This window comes from Aotus nancymaae, unplaced genomic scaffold (genome assembly GCF_030222135.1).
Source record: "Aotus nancymaae isolate 86718 unplaced genomic scaffold, 86718_ANA_hifiasm-v0.15.2.pri h1tg000014l, whole genome shotgun sequence".
NCBI classification, from domain to species: domain Eukaryota; kingdom Metazoa; phylum Chordata; class Mammalia; order Primates; family Aotidae; genus Aotus; species Aotus nancymaae.
The window spans coordinates 59,364,209-59,387,036 of record NW_026988425.1 but is presented as its reverse complement, the minus strand read 5'-3'; the positions used below and the strand labels follow the sequence as shown (position 1 = coordinate 59,387,036).

At 37.6% G+C, this 22,828-nt stretch overlaps 1 protein-coding gene across 1 annotated transcript in view; it reads left to right on the top strand.

Annotated features, from left to right (window-relative positions):
- The window catches only part of ADAMTS6 (ADAM metallopeptidase with thrombospondin type 1 motif 6), a 328,680-nt gene extending 306,270 nt beyond the window's left edge, over positions 1-22,410 (top strand). Inside the window, exons 23-25 of the mRNA XM_012462273.2 lie at positions 5,361-5,537; positions 8,360-8,516; positions 19,202-22,410. Coding sequence (XP_012317696.2) covers positions 5,361-5,537; positions 8,360-8,516; positions 19,202-19,311 — 444 coding nt within the window. The 3' untranslated portion in view covers positions 19,312-22,410. The remainder of the gene's footprint in view (positions 1-5,360; positions 5,538-8,359; positions 8,517-19,201) is intronic.
- The last annotated feature ends 418 nt before the right edge of the window (positions 22,411-22,828 follow it).

Sequence of the window (22,828 nt, the reverse complement as noted above, 5' to 3'; positions counted from 1 at the left end):
ACAATTGTGTCATCACCTTGCATACTCCTTCGTTCTACTGTGGTCCTTTGACTAAGTAATTTAAACTCATCTCTCTAGGGAGAACTCAGTGTAACCCCAAAATGTTAATGTTTCTATCTTTTACAAGTGAGGGCCAAATTGTTTTCCCTTGTTGGTTTCAAATACTTTTTCTGCAAAATATATTTTTGCTTCTTCTTAATCATTCAACATTAAGCTGAAGCGTAAATGCATCTCTCATAAAAGTCACCTCCTATATTCCACTAAGATGAAAAAAAAAAACAGATGGTCTGGTCAGATTTTAAGTAATCATGAGATTCTAATTATATGAGTAAAGAGGAAAAAATAGGTATTTACCCATGTAATGAGGAATAATTTTACTAAAGAATAGACTCACCACTGAATTAATATCTTCTACCCCGCTACCTAAAGGTTTATTATGAGAAAGAGTGAGATGAATTTTGATGTTTATAAGTATTCTTTAATCTAAAAAAATTTATTATTGAACTAATCATTCCAATTTCTAATTATTACTAATAGATTTTACTGCACACTCAAAAGTTATGCAAAAACATACTCTTTGCATGGATATAGGCCAATGATTATCTCTGCAGAACACTCCAAAGCATTTATAATTAAGTTAATGCCTAGTAGTCATATATATAACTGTGATTCATTTTACTTTTCTAGAAATACTTGTTTTTATTTTTACATAGCTAATAAAACAGAGGTCTTGAGATGGACAAACACACTGATAGTAGTTCCCCCTTGTACACAGGGGACATGTTCTAAGACCCCCAGTGGATACCTGAAACTGCAGATAGTACTGAACCCTATATATACTAAATATTTTTTCCTATCTATACAAATCTATATTAAAGTTTAATTTATAAATTAGGCACAATAGGAGATTAACACTAATAATAAAATTAAAATATTATAACAGCATACTATAATAAGAGTTATGTGAATGTAACCTCTCTTTCAAAATATCTTACTATACTGTACTCATCTATTTTCAGACTTCAGTTGATCATTGGTAACTGAAACTGTGGAAAATGAAACTGCGGATAAAGAAAGGATACTGTATTATCAGTAAAGGGGGGAAATGAAATTTAGGCTCAAGAAAGCAGAAAGAATAAGTAAATATAAAAACAAACTAAGGACATCTCTGCTTGAACATCTCTGACATAAGGTCAGAAGGACTTGCTAGAGTTCTACTTAAATGAACTAGGTTTAAGTGGCATCCCTGTGCCTTTACTATACTTAACAACCAATTTTTAAACATTTAATTTTATAATCATCTGTAAGAAGTACAATATTTACAGAGACCAGAGTTGAAACTCTGGCTGTGTACATGTAATATTTGTGGCTGGATCTGCAGAGTTCAGGCCTGGTGTATTCACTGAGTAACAAATGTGGCAGCAATGTAGTTTTTAGTTATTCACTATCTTGAAAATCTAGTTGATTTTCAGTCATTTGCTATCTTGAAAATCTGGTTGAAAATCTCTGTACCTCTGTTGCTATAAGATAAAATATCCTTGACTAAAGTAGTAAATTTTGAGGTGTAATTTTTCTAAAATGATTTCTTGCCTAAGTGTCATTATATGTTTAGCTTTGCACATAATTGCATATTGTTCTACAGACGATTAGTCTTTTTGCATTTATCTTTCAGAGCTTTATTTTTAGCAGGAAACTGCCATCAGGATTTGTCTGTGCTTCTTAGCACTTCAGTTTCCTCACCTGTAAAATGGATGTGTAACAGTACTCACTTCATGGAGTTTCTATGAAGATTAGGTAGATTATTACATGTCAAGGATTTAGGACAATACATGATACAATAAATATTAGTGCTGCTTTGTCTTCTTATCCTTCTTTTTTTATTTTTATTTTGGAGATGGAGTCTCACTCTGTCACCCAGTCCAGGCTGCTGGAATGTAATAGCATGGTCTTGGCTCAATAGGCACATGCCACCACACCTAGCTAATTTTTTTTTTTTTAGTAGATACTGGGGTTCACTATGTTGGCCAGGCTGGTCTCAAACTCCTGACCTCATGATCTGCCCACCTCTGCCTCCCAAAGTGCTGGGATTCATAGGTGTGAGCCACCATGCCTGGTTTGGTTTGGGTTTGGGTTTCCTGGGGACTTCTTAGAAGGAGATGAATGAATTGTCTTTGTGTTCTTTGTCTCCGCTAATAGTAAGCACAACTTGGCATATAATTTTAGAAAAGGCAGCTAGATATTACTACATTCTTAAAATAATAATAGAAGCTTCTTGCCACTGGAAAAAGTTACTAGCATAAACAGAGATGTATGTCCCAGCCTTTAATACACATACACATGATTTCAAAATGTGAAGGAGGCAGGGGAGTGGCACAAGTGCATTTTTCAGTGAATGATCCCATTAGAAAATTAATCATAGCTTCAAAATACAAAAACTGAGTTCCCTATAAATCCTGTATGTTTTTTCCTAATGTAAGGATGAAGTGGCCTTGTATCCTTTTATACTTCACCTCAACTTATTCTGATAATAATTTATATTTACTATGTATTGTCATGAGTTTGTTTCTGCCAATACTAAGAACAGCCTGTGAATACAGTAATAACAGAGAAATGGATAATGAGTAGGCCCTAAAGTATGGGTCACAAGGCCTAGGATTTAGTTCCAGCTTTAACATTTGCTGTTTATCCTTAATAAAGTCTCTTAAGCTTTTCTCATCTGTAATAATTCTTAAAAAATTGTTTAATAATGTTTAATATTGTCTTTAAAAGTATTTTCTGAACTGTTAATCTTTAATGAAATGGAAAGTAGTATAGTAGTGTTATTGTTATCAATGATAATATTAAGCATTAAAAGAGTGGCAGAAATCTTGTAAGTCTTCAGTTTGAATAGTGGAGGAGACTTGGCATGAAGTGGATTAAAATAAGTGGAACAAGTTCAAGAGATAGAAATGGACTAGACACAACTGAGGCAAGCTCAAAGACTTGGATTAGGGCTTTGTTCATGCTACAGAAATTATCACATCCCTTGGTTTCTTGAAATATAAGTAATTGTTGTATTAAATTAGACAATACAAACATAGTACAGGCCTGACATCCAGAAAACACTTAGCAAGAATTAGTATTAGAATGGCTCCACCATTTCATGTATGTGTGACTTTTTACCAGTCACTCTAAGTTTTCCCATTTTAAAAACAATAATAATTGCCACCTAATAGGAGAGTTGTAAGGACTATATAAATTATAGCATTTAGCACACTTGGTAGATACAGTATTTATTAAATGATAGATGCCATTAGTGGCAGCAGTAGTAGTAGTTACTGTAGCTGCAACAACAACCCTATTCACTTTGTGCCTGACACTGGGCTAACACTAGAGAATACTGAAAATTATTTTATATGGCTGACATATAGAGAGATGAACCTCAAGAGGTAAGTAGGGCCTTACTACTGTGGTGTAGTAAGCATATATAGAGTTTGAATTTTTATCTTGAAGGCAATTGATTTTTTTTTTTAATCAGAAGGCAGTATAACTGGATATGTGTATTAGAAAGATCCCTCTGACTGAAATTTAGGGAGTAGATTTAAGTGAGGCAAGAGGAAGAAACAAGAGACCTACTAGAAAGCCATTACAAAATTTCATATGAGAAATGATGTTTGTCTGAGTAAGGTTAGCAGCAGTAGAGATGGAGAGAAATCAACAGGTGTAAGAGAGATTTTGGAATTGAATTAATAAGACCTAGTGATGGATTGTATGGGTAGAGTGAGGCAGCACCAGGTTATGAGGATATTGATTTGGCTGTGAAGAGGAATAACAGGAATCAGGAATTTCTCTCTTGATCTTCACTCCCTAACTAAAGTCTCTTCTGGAGCTATATTGAAAAAACTGTGTTATCCTCCTTCAAAATGCATCTTAATGAAACCTTTTCTAAGTTGGAGGAAATGTATTCTGTGATTATATTCATTGTAATAAAGAGTTTGCATTGAATCATTGATTTCCACCTGAAAAAAATGTTAACACTTTCTCTCTTTCTGTGACATACATCAGGCTCAAAGATTGCCCCCTAACAAAACCCCTGTGTGTATGTGTATATGGTGTTCACCTAGATATCCCCATCTACAATTAGTACATCTTGGTTTACATAATGGTAAATCAAAACTGTCACCTTTCCAGAAAAAGAACAGCATATATTTATCAAGTGTTTACTCAGAGTCTTCAACTGGATCCTGGGGGAAGTGTGTGTGTGTGCATGCGCACATGTATGTTTACATGCACATAAGTATGCAAAGATGAAACAAATGGAGTAATTTTAAGGAGCTTATAGTGTAGTAGAGATGAGAAGACATGTAAATACATAATTATAAAACAGGTTGATGGTGTTAGGGGCATGATAATTTATGTATTCTACATCCACTTATATGATACTTTTAACATTAATCTGTGTTTCCATGTCTGTCTCCTAAATAAGACTCCGAGCTCCTTGAGCATAGAGACTATTTCATTCATTTTTATATCTTCCCAGTCTAGCGTGGTTCCTGTGGGAGATCTGGAAATGTTTTTTGCATGAAAGGTACATCATATACAGTGCTTCCAAATGTTGTTTGGCTAAGGTCCTCACTTAATTGACGGGAAGTACAGATTTTAAGAAAGGGTCCAGACATACAGGGGAGAAAGCTAGAAGACTCCAGTCAACTACCATGTTAAACAGGTGACTTCTAGAAACACCTGGAGATGAGGTATATAAGATTTGTGACATAGGGAAAAGCATCCTTCCCTCAGTACCAACAACAAACAGACCCAATTCTAATGAACAACTTCCTTAGATTTGTAACTGATGGACAGGGAAAAGTCTAGAGATTTTCTGTGCAAGAAACCTTCACCTGTGACCAAGTATGCTTAGCAACCAGACATAAGAATAGTTTATCTAAATCAACCCTGAACTTGCTTCACAGAGACAAGTTCTTGTGGTCTACTAATAACATACAAATTCTTTTTAGAAGACCACACCCACCAAGTAGGAAACCAAGGATTCCACATTCCAAAAATTAGCAGAATCTTATCACAGCTGAATGAGGCCAAGGATAGAGAGGAATAGAGGAATCAACCTATCCCCAATAGAGCAAGAAAATGAGTTAGCCAAGAAAAGCAAATGTTGGATTTATCTCTTAAAGACCTTAGGAAAAAGATGAAAATACCTTTGCCTAAAAACTTTTAAGGAATTTTGTATCTGAGAGACTTTGCCTAGAACTTAGTATATGTATATATTCTATACTAAAACACACATTCACTTGAAGAAAGACTTTCCTCAAATTTTCCTCTGTCTTTAAACTGTTGTGATTCATTACTATTTGTTTTATTTCCAGTGCACTCCAAAATGTGGTCCAGGATTCAAGCATCGGATTGTACTGTGCAAGAGCAGTGACCTTTCTAAGACATTCTCAGCTGCACAATGTCCAGAGGAAGGCAAACCTCCTGTCCGCATCCGCTGCAGTTTGGGCCGCTGCCCTCCTCCTCGCTGGGTTACTGGAGACTGGGGCCAGGTAAGGCATTTGTACTGTGGGCTTCTGCAGAAATAGCTCCTCGAGACACAAACCTGAGGTTCCTTGTATGATCATTGTAAGGACTTGAGAAATGAGTAAGAATTAACACGTAGAAGTCTAGGTATGAGGCATGAGTGTGAAACAGTACACAACCACAGAGGCCACATGTGGACACATACAGAGTGAGCCAATGATTCTCCCACACCCACAAACTTCCCACTTTAGATTCTATTCTTCAGATCCATTGTAGGTTAAAATTAAAAGAGAAATAGACTAACGGATAGAGATTTGAACAAACTACCAAAACTTGGGATTCTAGTCCCAGCTCCCTCAACTGATAAAGGAACAAATCAGTTAACACCAGTGTCTTCTTCCCACTTGCAAAATAGAGATAATTACTCTTGCACTCACAAAAAAATTGTGGGGTTTTTAAATTAGCTTGATAATGTGATTGATAATCTTTGAAATATTATTGTTTATTCATCAATTGATTTGTTTTTATTTGATATACATTATGAACTGGAAAGTAAATATATCGGAATTCTGGTATGTATTTTTATATTAGACTCATTTCTACCTTATGTTCCAATTCTTATTTTTTCTTTTTTCTGTCTTATCTACTTTTAAATTGTGTTATCTTACTGTAGATCACCTTAAATTCTATAAAAACAAGTCGGTTCTCAGCACAAAAAGAAAACTTTGTGAAGTAATATGTTAATTAACTGGATTTAGTCACTCCACAGTGGGTATATACTTCAAAACATCATGTCATACATGATAAAGACGTAATTTTATTTGCCAATTTAAAAAAATTCTTAGTAAAAAAGACCCAGTTGGTATATTTAGATAGAAGGAAAATTAAGTATTCTTCTTCTAAATGTCAAAGAGGAAATCTACTAGGCTACGTTAAAAAATAATGCCCCAGGAAGTAAATATCTAGCCAATCAATGCCCTTATCCTGTAGTTTCATAACTGACCTTATAGCTAGTCATTTTCTAATATTTGAGACCCAAATAAATCATAATGGCACATTGTGATTTATGCCACTGTGATTTTTTTTCTGGGCCTTCCATTACTTATGAAAAATGGCATTTCATATAAGTAGTTGCCAAAACTCTGGCCAAAATTCAGTATGGTCAGAGTACAGTAATTTCTAGACACCTCTTTTATTTGGGAGAGGGCAAAGATTTTCGGTAGCCATGAAGGTAATTAAGTATACTTGCTCTGTGCTCAGCCCTTTGAGGAAAAAAAAGAAATATAATCATAAAATAAGTAATGCTCTACATATCTCTAGCAGTATTTAATTTACAATATGCTCAAGTAGAATACACATGACAATGTTAAGCACTGTATGCAGTTAAGTGTCAAATTGTTTCACTGTAGAAGTGTGACAACTTCACAACACATGACTAATATGATGCTATTAAAGAATCAGGGCAGACATGCTGCATGATTTTTATTTTAAACCAGGCAGGCAGTTCTTTCTCTATATATTCTTTGTTGCAGTGTACTGTATGAAAGTCGGAAGTTTTTGTGTTTTAGTAATTTTGCCAAATTTACAGTTGTCAATTTGAGATTATTCTTTCAAATGTTGTCAAGTCCTTTTCTTCCCATTTACAATTTCAACTCAGTTTCCTAAAATTCAGAATAACCAATGAAAATACTTTTTCAAAGATGCTTTAATATATTTTATAGTATATTTATTTGTTATTCTGTATGAAAACACTTTTTTTAAAGGCTCTTCATGAATGTCCTTACAAGTCCTGTGGGTGCTTTCAGAGTTTTTGCAAATAAATCCAACAGACCTTCAATTTGTTGATCTTGTAAACATCATCATCCCCTGTGCTGGTACCAGTTACTTCCTCATGCCTTTGATCCCAAATTTCATGGCTTTCTGGTATTCTGGATGGCAGGCCCATAGATCAACCCAGCTTTATTCTTCAGCCTCAGCAGCTGATGAGTCCCAACTGAAAGTAAGCCTCTCGGACAGTAACTTCAGTCCTGAAATGACTGAATCCCAGAGTAGATGCAAAAGGAGAGGGAAACATGCTAATTGGTGAACACAGACTACTTCTCAGGTGTGTGTACCTGGCAATCCCTTAGATTGTGGAAATCCCTACATGTGTGTGGCTGGCAATCCCTTAGGGACTTATTTAAGCTCTTTTTTAAAATTTTTATTTATTTATTTTGTTAACTGACCCCATCAGCAGGCTCCACAGTCGTCACTGCTATTATATTGAACTAATAGTTTGAGCACATACAGGACACTCCAACAAGCCATCACGTTATTTACCTGCACACCTATAATAAATAGGGAGCAATCATGATTCCCTGTCCCTAGAATCTCTCATTATTCTACTTCATCACAAGGATTTTCTCATGACACTCCTGCTAGAGTTCATCAGCCTTGCATGGAATTGTTGGAGTGATAGCCCAAGAAATCTCTGTGTATTATATCCTGGGAACTATATTGAGTCTATTTGCTAGAGTAATAACATGATCCTTGACTATCCAAACCAGTTTGATAGTATAATGACCTAATCATACACCTCTCAAAGATGAACCACATCTGGGCTTTAAAAGTTAATACTGTGGCTGGGTGTGGTGGCTCATGCCTGTAATCTCAGCATTTTGGGAGGCCAAGGCAGGAGGATTGCTTGAGGCCAGGAGTTTGACACCAGCCTGACCAACATAACAAAACCCTGTGTCTCAAAAAAAAAAAAAAAAAGGTTAATATTGTGTTGAATTTGAAGTGACAAAGTATATTTTTTACCTTCTGTAAATTGCTCAAATGAATATTTTATTTGTGTCTTTGGATTTAGTGTTCTGCTCAGTGTGGCCTTGGACAGCAGATGAGAACTGTGCAGTGTCTCACCTACACCGGACAGGCATCTAGTGACTGTCCAGAAACTGTTCGGCCTCCATCAATGCAGCAGTGTGAAAGCAAATGTGATAGTAACCCCATTTCTAATACTGAAGGTAAGTTGTCCATGGAGGAGGGGCCTGTGGTTTCTAATGACTCACTTTACTGTTCCCAAGGTTTGAAGAGCCCATAAACCCACTACTGTAGTCTAGTTTGAGTAGAGCATTTGTGAAAGCTGCTTATATGCAGACTGCAATCAGGACACCAAAGATTTTTCCTGACCTTTTAACTGATAATATGACCTTGTTAAGTCACTTAACCTCTCTGGAGCTAAGTTTACTTATCTATAAAATAAGAAATTGAAGTAGATAATCTCTAAGGTCATATCCAGCCTCATATTCTATGTTTGATTTATATTCGAACTTTAGAGATGTTTTCTAACGAACCACTCTTGAAGTACAAACTTCTGTTTCTTTTTGGATATGACAATGGATTTCTGTCTTCCTGAAGATTTAAATTCATTCTTGTTATACAAATAATGAAAGCATATGTTTGAAACTACTTGCATTTTAAGTGCCAATTTTCTTATCATAAAAAAGTGGAAAAATAATTATATAGCTGTTTCTAAAAGAGGACAAAGGTCTTTGTGCTCTGGAATTTCTGTGTTTCTTACACATTGGGAAATCCCTTTATTAACAGCAGATGCACCCCCCATCCTCACTTTTTAAAATCTGTTATTTAAGTGAGAGTACTTTCTTTATTCATTTAGGCATTCATTAGAAATTTCTTGAATGCTACAATTTGCAAGTCACTATGACAGAAATTATCAGGAATGTGAAGACAAATATGGCATAGTCCAGAAGTTTAGATTGCCTTCTCATAAGAAAATAGACACAGAATCAAATATATACACATGAACAACATCTGAAGCCACAAATATAAATTATAGGGCCCTGAAAAAAAAAACCTATCACAAATAAATAGTCAAATAATTTTTAATACTTTTCAAATGAAAACTATGTGTTTATAAACCTCCTCAAGAGATATCTAGTCCTTTCGATCAACTCTGTGTAATTCAAAGGATTTTTAAAAATTATATTCACTATTTAAAAATATTTTCAGGGCCGGGCGCAGTGGCTCACGCCTGTAATCCCAGCACTTTGGGAGGCCAAGGCAGGTGGATCACGAGGTCAAGAGATCGAGACCATCCTGGTCAACATGGTGAAACCCCATCTCTACTAAAAATACAAAAAATTAGCTGGGCACGGTGGCGCGTGCCTGTAATCCCAGCTACTCGGGAGGCTGAGGCAGGAGAATTGCCTGAACCCAGGAGGCAGAGGTTGCGGTGAGCCGAGATTGCGCCATTGCACTCCAGCCTGGGTAACAAGAGCGAAACTCCGTCTCAAAAAAAAAAAAAAAAAAGAAAGCGATTTTATATAACAAGATCTGAGCACCTTACATCTTTGCAAATGGTCTGTATTTATACTTAAGCCTCAACACAATGCATCTATTATACATGTAATTAACTCTTTCAAAGAAGTATAGCCCTATGCTACATTAATTCAGAATCACAACTTTAATTAATTTTGCAAAATCTCTGGCTTTACTGCTACTTCTTTTTTGTCCCTTTAGATTCTGGAAATCTAGCTTTCCCTCTCTTAAGAAGAGCTCAGAATCCATAACAAACAAAAGTATTTTTCTTGGAAAAAAAATGTCTTTTAAATTATCTTTACAAAAAAATCTCTTGGCCAGGTGTGATGGCTCATATCTGTAATCTCAGCACTTTGGGAGGCTGAGGTGAGAGGATCACTTGAGCCCAGGAATTCAAGACCATGCTGGGCAACACAGTGAGACAAAAAATAAAAAAATAAAATAAAAATACAAAATATTTTTGTAAAAATATTTACAAAAAATAAAAAAGTTAGCTGGGCATGGTGGTGCATGCTTGTAGTCACAGCTCCTTGGGAGCAAGACTCTGTCTCAAAAAAGAGAGAAGAGGTTCTAGTGTGAAAATATTGCAAAAATGGTCTGTTATGGCTTGTAGGAAGCAGATCAAAGGAGAAAATAAATGCCTTTTAGCAAGGAAGAGTTGGTGAGAAAGTTGGAGAAGGAGCAGTTTCTGGTTAACACTGGAGAGTAGAAGAGAATCCCCTTTCCTCCAGCACGGTCAAGTTCCCATGACTCATAGTGGGAGACAACTGAAAAACCACTTCATCTCTACCCCAAGACAGGGCAGGATTCAGGGAACTGTATTGGGATCTAAAATACAGTCTTTCAGTTGAATCTCTATGAATGAAATGGGCCACAGATAGAATGTTGAGAATTGTTTTGACTATCAAAGTTTAAGTAATGGTCCCCCTCCTGCCAGTATTTCATTATGAAAAAAATTAAACATTTCAAATATACAGCAAAGTTAAAAGAATTTTACAATGAGCATCCACCATCTAGAGTATATTACTTATAATGGCAAAAAACTGTAATAACATTTGCACCAAACCATAGCATTACCATTTACTGAATGTGCTTTATCATATTTGTGTATATATCACCTGTCCATTCCTCAACTTAGGGTTTTTAAATAACATCCTGCATTTATCCAATCATTAATTAATTTGCTTAGGAAATATACTTAACATGTGCTAGGCACCGAGACTATGAAAGGAATACAATAGGTTCCCTGTTCTCAAAGGTTTAGTAGGGTTGGCAACATACAAATAATTTTCACAATATGAGCAGTACTGGTACAGGGGTGGGAAGAAGTGACCATGAGTGCACAGAAGAGGAGGTAATCAGCAGTAATCAGCAGAAGCATCACAGAGAAGGCGAGCTGAGCTGGGCATGGAAGGTAGGAAACAGTTTACCCAGAAGACATCGAGATACGGGGCATTCCTGGCAGACGGCAAGTGTGTGCAGTCACAGGGGCATGAAGGCAGTTCACTGGCATGGAGGCAGTTCACTATCACTGCCTTTGGGTTATAGGGAACAAGTGAAAAAAAACTGTGATATGACATGCTCAGGATGACAGGAGGTTAAAGGAGCAGAGGGAGGGCAGCCTTGTGTGGGAGCAGAATGAGAAAGAATTGTTCTAAGAGTCCAGGTAAGAGAGGATGAAGGCGAGAACTAAGGCAGATATCATAGGTATTAAAAGGAGGGTGATGGGCTGGGCATGGTGGCTCACGCCTGTAATGCCAGCACTTTGGGAGGCCAACATAGACAGATCACCTGAGGTCTGGAGTTCAAGACAAGCCTGGCCAATATGGAGAAACCCTGTCTCTACTAAAAATACAAAATTAGCCAGGTATGGTGGCACATGCCTGTAATCCCAGCTACTTGGGAGGCTGAGGCAGAAGAATGGCTTGAACCCAGGAGGCAGAGGTTGCGGTGAGCCAAGATCACACCATTGCACTCCAGCCTGGGCAACAAGAGCGAATCACTTCTTCTAAAAAAAATAAAATAAAAAGGCTGGGCAGGCAGTGGCTCACGCCTGTAATCCCAGCACTTTGGGAGGCCGAGGCGAGCAGATCATGAGGTCAGAAGATAAAGACCAGCATGGCCAACTTGGTGAAACCCCATCTCTACCAAAAATACAAAAAAAAAAAAAAATTAGCCAGGCATGGTGGCATGTGCCTGTTAGTCCCAGCTACTCTGGAGGCTGAGGCAGGAGAATCCCTTGAACTGGGGAGGAGGAGGTGACAGTGAGCCGAGATCACACCACTGTACTCTAGCCTGGACCACTGAGCAAGACTTTGTCTCAAAAAAATAAAATAAAATAAGGGTGATGAACTGGGGGAAAATAATAAAATGAAAGGAGAATAAAAAGAGCCTGATGAACAATCTGACGTGGAGATGAGTGATATGGAGGCATTCAAGATGATGCCTACATTTTAGATTTAGGTAACTGTGTACCATTATTAGTCATGAAGGAATCAGGCACCTGTAGGAAAATTAAACATATTAGTCCCCTAAAGCTTTAATAAGATAATGGAATTTGAATAAGATTTAAAAATAAAATAAATGGAGAGAGATTGAAGAGATAGAGGGAAGTTAAGCAACAAATGATAACAGAATCAGAAGTAGGGTATCAGAAAATTAAAATAGCAAGAGGGAAATGGGAGGAAGAAGGAGAGAGATACAATTTGCTATGTTAAACATCTGCTTTAGTTTTTTTGTTTCTGAAAGCCTTTGGCAGAGAGTTAAAGCATTATAGGCATGATCTTGACAGACTGCCACTGATTAGGGTAACACTATGTTGCTGCTAAAAGTGAATTATAGACACACTGTGTATCAGTACATTTGAAATAATACTCAGAGTAATTTTTAAAAGTACATATGTCAGTTGGGACTAACCTACTCAAGGTTACCTGAAATTGTATCCAAAATGCCATTTTATTCATCTTTCATGCAGTTTCAAGTTCCCTTGTAGTTTATATAGTGAGTGTTTTCGGCTTCTCAATAGCACAAGGCCCTCTGTCATAGAGTATTTATTGCTGCCAGGTAATGATTCATGGTGTGCCATGGGCCGGTAACCAACCCAGGAAAGGTGTGGTTAGGGTACAATGGTTGACCAGCCCAGGATGTCTAATGGTGGCTTTGGTGGCTCTCAGACTCCCTTATGTAAATAGCTCTGGGAAAGCTTAGGCAGCTCCAGAAATCTCAAACCAAGATTTTTGGTCCAACTAGCTACTGCACTTGGGTTTTAATGTGGAACCTGATGTATGAAAATCAGTAAAGGAACGGTAAAGGTCATTTGAAGACTTTGGTTTCAAGGAGGTGAGGAAGACCAGTTTTTTTCTTTGCCATTTCAAAGAGTTCATAATCCACTTAGCATTCAGGTTCACATTCCTGGCTGTCTGGTCTGGAGGGAACCCTGGATTGGGGTTGAGATTATACCACCTCCACGTTGAATGTTGGTGACATCCAGGGAATAAGACTAAATAAAAGAAACTGAGAAAGCAAAGGAGAAAGGAATGGTCTAGTCTATGGGAAACTGAAATCAGAATAAAGTTCAATAGCTGATATCATCCTGCTTCAAGGATAAAAATAAGGTGGTGGACTGTTCTATTACAATGAATAATGTTAGGTTCCCAAGCAAGAGTTGCCATTTCATCCTTTTCTAGCTTGAATATGTAAAATGTCTAGGGCTCAAGTACAACTTTATTAGGAAAAGTATACTGAGTTCACATTCCCCCCACCCCCAACTCCTGTACCACACATGCACAGCCTTTGCTATCTCACTTCTTACCAGGTTCTGCATTTCCATGGGCAGTCTGTCAGAAGCACAGCTGTTTGTACTTTTTAAATCCAAAAGATAGACCCTTAAGTGCTTAAGTCATAACTCTTCATTTACCATGTTCTTCTTCTGAACCATATAAGGATTTTACAGAAGGCATGCATTCTCCAAAGAGAGATGCTGTATGGTCCAACCTGAAGGGTCTCTCCCAACTCCAGTGAGACAAGTAGGCAAGCTTTGCAACATTCAATGAAATAAATGCAAAAGCACTGCATTTGAGGACTTGGTCTTGTATTTCTTGGACCAAATCAAGCCTTCAAAGTCACATTTAATCTGAATCTAATTGCATTCTAAATCATAAACCTCTGTTCAGTGTATTTTGAAAGCATGTCTTTTAGGTCAGAGTTTTAAAAGATTAACACCTGATGAAAAACCCACTGGCACATCAATGATAAGTAGATTCATGTGTTGCCTATGAAACGGGTTGTCTAATTTTATCATTCAACTCTACCAAAACCCAGATTACCAATGAGAACCACTCCAGCGTGCCTGGCAAATTACTTCAGATTCTAATAATGGATCCAGTTCACATGGCGGGGCCTAGGGGCTGGCTTTCAGCCCTTGATGTGTTCCCAAGTCTCCCTGATAAGAATTTGGGAATTCTCCATAAATTCATTCCCACCAGAAGTCTCTGTCCCTGAGTAAAGTACAACTTTTCTTTCAGGGGTGGAGTGTAAAAAGAGAATAATTAGGTTACAAAATGTTAACTAGAAACCACATGATGAGGACCTTTTACCTTTCCAATATCCTTGGGGTAGAGTGTCTTGTCATTCTTCTCCTAAGAGAGTACTTAGCTGGTACATGATGATAGTTGAAGAGAAAATCAGGACCTCCTTCATCTTAAAATCCTTGACCCACTGGCTCAGATTCCAGTACTTAGAAAGCAGTAGATATAAGTGTGTTTGCATGAAGAAAATATGACAGTAAACCTCAAACCTTCAAAACAAATTAATTACAGAGTGATTATAATACCAAAAAAACCTCAAACTAAGTAATTCTTTTTAATGGATCTCTTAGATTATTTATTCTCACATTATGCACTACTTGGGTATAGAGGAATTTTTAATTTCTAAACACTTTAAGTATCAGCTAGAAATCAATGCCAACTATAAATCATTCAGAAATTAAAACAGAATGTTTTGTTATTGTTTTAATTTCAATGGGATATGTGATTTAATTTATGTACACCTTTTCCAGAATGGTTTTTTTGTTGTTGGGTTTTTTTATATATATAAAAGTTAAGTTGTACTGCTGAAGGGTAAAAGAGAAAAGGCTTTCATAATTGCACTGGACTTAAGGATGCAGCAGACTAATGAAATAAGTTTATAATTAAGGCCTCTCAACTACATCAGCATAATTTCAATGAGCACAACAAATCAGTCCTCTTTAGCTAAGCTAAAAGTGGTAGATGGGTTGAATGCCCCAATATAATTTAAAACTGGTACTAATATTTTGAAGATTACATTCAGCTTTCTGTAATAATGGGGCTTTAAAACTTCTTGGTGTGCCTAAAATCACCTTTTCACTTGTGTACTAATACAAAATTTGAGGAGGAAGACATAGTGACAGAAAGTATAAAAAGATAATTCAGGCTATTCTAAATAATTCAGATGCTATTCTGGAAACCTCCTTTAAAAAACATATTTCCTCTTCTCTAAAGTGGCACAGCAACTCTTAAAAAAACAAAACCTGACTATGATGCTCCAAGTTGATTTATCAGTGGTGTCATCTCAAGAATACAGAGTCATAGACAGGTAGAAACTTTTTGCATTTAGATACCAAAAATATTGCCAAAATAGAGTGGCTCTGGAGTCAGACAGACCTGTTCTTAGACCAGCTACCTGTATGACCAACATGAGTTTCATAATCTTTTTCAGCTTATGTTTTGCTGTCTATGTAAAGCTGACATTTTATATTCATGTACTGTATAAAGATGTTTTGGTCAACAATAGACAACATATACAAAGTTGGTCCTGTAAGATTTTAATAGTATATTTTTACTGGATCTTTTCTATGTTGAGATATATTTAGATACACAAATACTTAACACTGTGTTCCAACTGCCTACAATATTCAGTACAGTAACATGCTGTGCAGGTTTGTAACTTAGGAGCAATAGGCTATAGCATCTAGGTTTGTGAAAGTACACTCCATGATGTTTGCACATTGACAAAATCACCTAACGATGCATTTCTCAGAAAATATCCCCATCATTGAGCAACACATGACTTAACTTAAAAAGATTTATATATATATATATATTTATAATATATATGTTTATGTTGTACCTTACACAAAGGATATGCTTAATAAGTTATAATTTTTTATGCTACTAAATTAAGCTCTTGTGGAGTTAAAAGAGAGTAAAAGATGAGTCATGGTTGGTGAATAGATTGTCATCAAATCTAAAGATACAATGAACTGATTCTTCTAGTCAGGCCAGTTCCTAGAAGGCAAAACCAAGAAGTAGGAACTGGATCTTTCATACAGTCTAGGAATCTCCATATTAATGTTTGAGTCCTGGAAGTCCCTGGATCTCCCACAGGTCTTTCCCCATTCCTGCCCTCATCATAATTTTCCTGCTTTCTGTTTAATAGCTTTCTGTTACTTTGCTTACATGTGTAAATCTGTAACCCTTCCTGAGCTTATATTTATTTTGACAGGGATCCCAGAGAAATAATACATGACAGTTGTTCTCAGAGGCAGATGTTTTGCTGTTAATGAAAGCTAATGAATAATGCTTACTCTGAGCCAGGTGCCATGGCACATGCTTTATGTGCATTACCTCATGCAAACCTCACAACATTCTATGAGCAAACCTTATCATAGTCTTTATTTTGGAGATGACGAATCTGAGATTTAGAGAGGTGAAGTAACTTGGCAAAGAACAACCAACTCCTAGAAGAGGCAGAGTCAGAATTGACCACCAGGCCCACCTGAATCCAGATCTCTTGCCCCTAACTACTGGGTTGTGTTGCTGCTGCACGCAGCTCAGGGGACACTCATAATCCCTACATCCCTAAGCTCCATCCTGTTCCCAGGACCTCACTGACTTCCTGCTTTCAATCAAGTTAGTTGGGAACTAACTTAACAAGGGTATTGGAAAGCTCAGAAAGGAACATCCTGATAGCCAGCCTCCAGCCTGACCAGAGACTAGATACTGCTTCTGAACAGAAGGCTGTGTTCTGGGCCTCTGCATGTAGAGAAAAGTCTTACTTCTAGCACTCACCTAAGAAACAGAATCCCTGACTATATCTGGGTGTTTGTTTTTTGAAATGGAGTCTAGATCTGTCACCCAGGCTGGAGTGCAGTGGCATGATCTTGGCCCACTGCAACCTCCGCCTCTCGGGTTCAAGTGATTCTCATGCCTCAGCCTCCTAGTACCTGGGACTACAGGCATGTGCCACCATACCCAGCTAATTTTTGTATTTTTAGTAGAGACGGGGTTTCCCCATGTTGGCCAGGCTAGTCTCAAACTCATGACCTCAGGTGATCCACCCACCTCAGCCTCCCAAAGTGCTAGGATTTCAGATGTGAGCCACTGCACCAGGCCAACTATTTGTATTTGTAATAGCCTTAATGGGTGGGTGGATGGGCAGGTGAAGGGAGAAGCAACTCATGAATATTCTCTTTAATTCAATATGTATTATAATTTAATCAGATTATAAAATCTAAATCTAAAAGGGAAATTGGTGAATTCGCTTATAATTTGCTCAACTCAGAGTTTTCCTAGTCCAGCTACTCTTCCAAAAATGGAGTAGTAAATCTAATGAGGTTGTGCCCCAGGAAATACTCCTCTTTGTTTTGTCTTCAACCTGACTTGTGTCTTTAGGACAGTATTTTCTCAGTAGTAGTTCAAATATTGCATCCTCATTGAGATATTTGGAGTGTAACTCCTTGCTTCCTTTCTGTTAGGCAATAAAGATACTAATAACTAATAATTGTAATAATAATAGCAATTCAGTATCCTACACTTATCCATACTTTCTGTGTTCCGGGCACTGTTCTACTTGATGTTCATAAGGATACACATGTAGTACATGTTACACATGAGTGTGGGTTCTCTAATCGTTTCTATTTTACAGATGAGAAAAATTAAGCACAAAGAGGTTAAGTGATTTGTCCCTTCTACCTTCTTTCAGCTAAAACTTAAATTTACTGAGAATCCTGTGAAAAGTTTTCATTCAGATTTCAAGCTATTAATCTCTTTGTAAGTCAAATCTTGAATAAAAGAGTTGTAGGGTGGCAGAGCTTGTTTTCAAAGGATTTGGGAGTTCCAGTTTCAAATTTTAAGACTTTCACCAAAGGAGCCTTTAAAAAGTGAGATCAATAAGATTGTTATTACCTTAATCTTTAATAATAAGAACTGGGAACTTTTCCATTTCTTTGCACTTAATTTTCCATGTTTATCATATGGCTCATGTACAATGTATCTGATCTCTTAGAACTTCAGTGGGTTTTTGAAGCCATGCCCTGCCTGATTCCTAATTACCTTAAACAATTTACCCAGGATGCTTCAGTATAACTACCTGGAAAAATGAGGGTGGAACTTTGGTTCTAGCAGGCATGTGAAAATTTCATTACTAGGTTTGCAGAGTATCCTAAAATTTCCAGACAAAAGTGACCAGAATACTGGAAAAGAATATCATTATTGCTAGTAGTGGGGTTATATGGGGCCAGGGGCAGTTCTGAGAATCAAAAGTCCATGTCCTTTTCTCTACACTGGATCCTCATCCCACCTTCTGCAGCCAGCCTCAAGGGGAGATGGAGAAAGAATCATTTATTCACCTTCTGGCTGCAAGAACTGCAGACTGCAACTGTGGCAGTTCTAGCACTGAGGAGAAAATACACATAGGAAAAAAGAAGACCATGTCTCACTTCCAAATTAGAAAAAGACATTTCTACATGTTTCCATAACCCACAGACTGCTGCCATTTGAGGCCAACCCCTCAAAGCTTTCTTCTTTGTCTAGTGTAGTTGCTGAATCTAGGCCACTGTCAGCAATCCTTTTCATTCACCCAGGCCCATCCCCACGCCTCACAGATGCAGAGATTCTCTGGAGACATGTGTACTTTGGTATCAAACAATGCAACTCATGTTTGATTTTGGATAACCTTGCACTGTTGAATAAAATAACCCTTGAGAAAGAAGCAATAAAAGCGTTGTAAGAAAAATGACTCATGTTTCCAAGCTGTCTAAAGTGATCACTTATCCCAGCAAATGGTAATTCTTTCAAGACACAGTGGGCATACACCATACTTATAAAAATCTGGAAGGAAAGCCTTGCAAACATTTTTTTAAAAATCGTGTTAAAATATATCAAAAGAATGTTTCTAGTCGACTGTACCAGGCAGAATATGCTTAAAAACAAAAACAAAAACCACATGGAGGCTGAAGCCAAGGTGGATTGGCCCAAAGGGGGTCCTTGCTGAACATGCAGGCACATCAGCTTGTTTATATACTTGTTTATGTGCCTCTAATTGTTTTCCATTTTCTGCCCCCATTCGTTAGAGTGCAAAGATGTGAATAAAGTGGCTTATTGCCCACTGGTGCTGAAGTTCAAGTTCTGCAGTCGAGCATACTTCAGACAGATGTGTTGTAAGACCTGCCAAGGACACTGACCCACAGAAAGCCAGAAAGAGCGCCTTGTCATTTCATCATGGAAATGCGTCCATCAAAGAGAGCCACCCAGAGGAAGAGGATTGATGTCCTTGCAAATGCATTACCCTGTGGAAAATGTAACCACTGGTCAGCCCTAGCTGACAAGATTTCAATATTATTTTAACTTCTGTGAAGTGGGATTTATTGATCCAAAGTGCTGGACACGGTATTAGGAGGGAATGCCAGATTGGAGAGATCCAAACAACACAGGGAGACTTGCTTACTGTGGAGCGTTTGTGTTCTTTCGAGTAAATCCAATAGCCTGTTTACCTCCTTGGACCATTAAGATAATTTTTATTATGGACTTAGCAATGACACTGAATCATTTGTATTTGAAACTGTTTAAAATGTAGCTGTTATAACTTGGTCAACTATGGAAATGAAGAAGGTTCAGAATTCTTAAGTCATAGCTTAAAATATTATCTCACTACAACAGCACCACAATTTAAATTATAAAATGGGCTTTGAACTATAATTTAAGGAGCAATTATAACTCAAAAGTAATGAAAGTTTGTATTATTTTTCTTCATTCCACTTAATTTCCTTAGGAGTAATCCCCCAGTTCTGAACACTGCTGTGAGCCATATATATAAAACTATATTAAACTGAACAATAATGAAGGACATAGTTTAAAGCAGTGCATCAGTTACTGCAGCTGTGCAAGTCTATAAACTCAGTGCTGAAAGACTGTGGCCAACTTGCCATTGTGCAAGTAAAGCTGAGATTTCCATTAAAACTTTAAAAGAAAAACATTTCAATTTCATGCAGAAACCAGACCTGGGGTTTGGTAGAGACTTAAGGACCAGGCCCTTTGCTGCCACCACACAGGATGCCTTAGTTCTTGAGTCCCCCCAACTCACTTGTGTTTACATCCTCTTCAGCCACAGCACGGCTTCTGCCCTTTGGATTGCTGCACACGTGTTGAGCTTACTGAGATGATACCGTGCAAAAGATAGACTGGCTCGGTAACAACCAGGCAGACCCTTTTGCAATTTGCTGACAATTACGATGGGTTCCAGATGTCCCTTCTTTGATATGGTAGAAGGGCATTTATTTATATGAGAGCAAATGTGTGTGTGTGTGTGTGTGTGTGTCTGTGTGTGTGCGTGCATGGTCGCTTTTAAGTGTGTGGATAGATGAGTGTGCTTGCACATAATGTGCTATTTCTGTGAGTTTTAAAGTAGGCAAGGGATAATAACCAAAGAAGAAAATTTCATGGAGACTAGACATCATAAAGCATGATTTTAATAGTCACTCAATCAAGTATTTTGTATTTTTTTATGGATACTCTGAATGGCAATTAAATGTGAAACCCAGTTTCTTGGGCAAGTCAAATTCTAGAATCACAACCACCTAAATTAAAATGACTAGCTAATATTTTCTCTGTCTTCAAGTTTCACATCCTGCTCATCAAGACTCAACAGCAAGACTCAGAATAAAAAAGGGTACTTGTTTATATTAATATTTTGTACTTGAACACGTGTAGCTTGCAGCAGGTTCTTGATCAATGTGCTTCGTGTCCAACACACCTCCCCATTGTACACAGGTGTACACCATGTATGCACCAACACCTAAAACTCAAGACTGAATGGCTATTTTGTAAGGTTAATACTTTCAGTTAAAGAGCATGTTTGACTTGATTCCATCGCGGTGCTCTGAAATTACACGTCAGTGTGTCACATATACCATGATCTAATGCAGATGAATAGGTTTTTCCCAAAAGGAAGATAGACCCTCAGATACCAAAAGCCAATCTAAACTCCCAGGTTTGCTGTGGACAATCAGCACAGACTGTTTTCTACACTCTCAATCATGACCATCTGTATCTTGTTACCTGCTTTCTCTCTCAAAACCACAATTCTTAACCCTGAGCCCTTCAGAGAGAGCTATTTATCATACAACAGGAATAAGAGGAATCACCAGGGCCCAGATCTATGATGCCCTTAGAAGACTAGTCCAAGTGCCATCTTAGCCATTCAGTGAAGAGCAAGCAGCCCATGGGCAGCATGGCCTGAGCACTGAATTCCCTTGAGCCTTTTCAAAGAACAGTTAACTTGGTGCTAATGTGCCCTGGTGAAATAAAGAAAGGTGGGTGGTTTCTGTGGCATTGTAGGCATGGATTTGCAATCCAGATCTGATTTTCTCCAACATAAATATCAGCTCATGTTTTTATTGCAAAAAGATTTCCTATTACCAACTAAAAGCTATTTTTTACCTCACCTGGAAACTACCATTGTGAGGGCCGTCCCCCAGGCACTGCACAGCACTGTGGCTGATGCTGGAAGAGGAGGGCAGCCAGTGTCACCTCCAGGATGTGCCCCAGCTCTGAGGGCAGGATGTAGGCACACCCAGAAGCAGCATCAGAGTGCCTTTCTAGAGGGAGCCAAACACAGAATGTAACAGGATGAAACAGTTTCAGGTGGGCCTTGAATTTAAACATGAGTGGGTTAAAAAAAATTATATTTCATAGCACATCACAATACTGCTGCTACTCTGTAGCCACCCCCATGGCTACATGATGCCCTATTCCTAAATAATAACAATAGGATTGTCAGTGGAGGCTGGGCCACCATGGCAGACTTTCCAAAAGTAGTGAGCTATGTAGACTACTTACGGAACCCCAGGGAAACTGGTACCCTGCACCTGGGAGCAGTATCTGCCAGTGGGATAAAGGCCTACTAAAAAAGGAAAGGTAAATGTACCCTAATGATTAAACCCCGTGAGATACATATGATTTCCAAACAGTCCATTTTATTAGGAACTTTTTTATTTGAATGAATGTCACATAAGTATCCTCAGTAACACAGAATGAAATCACCTTTGTATTATTGTGATTAGTTGTTGCTTATTATTTTATACTCAGTAATAATGTGGTACACTGTTAATTTTTTTGCTTTTGTAAATTATATTCTAATTTATTGCCATGTTTCCTAACACTTGTCCTACATTCATTCGCCTCCTTGTAATGAAATGAAAAAAATCATTGTAACACTTGATGGAGTGAAATTCCACACCAGGCACAGAATTTTTTTTGACATAGATAATTTAGTAAAATAAAAATTCAGCTTACAATAATGATGCAGATTGAAGTCGTCTATTCCCTGAAAAGCTCGTGTTAAACTTGCAGTACCAGGAATGAATTTCCTTGGGATACCACACCTACATTATCCAAATTATCCAAGTAATATCTAGGATTGGGATGATTTGCTGTATCTTATTACCCTCCTCAGGGATTGCATCTATTTCTGTGTGTTTTAGTCCTTTAGTCCTATGTAAACACAAGAACTTCGGGTATTGTTAGGGCTACATCCCCAGACACCACCAGCCACTCTTCTGAGGCCCCAAAGGAAGTCCAGATTGGCCACTGCCACACCCCTTCAATTGCTAGTCTACAATTATTTTGCTCTCCTTTTCTTGCCTTCCATGTAAATTATTTAGTATAGTAGAGGATGCAAGATATTTCATGTGCCAAGGGCA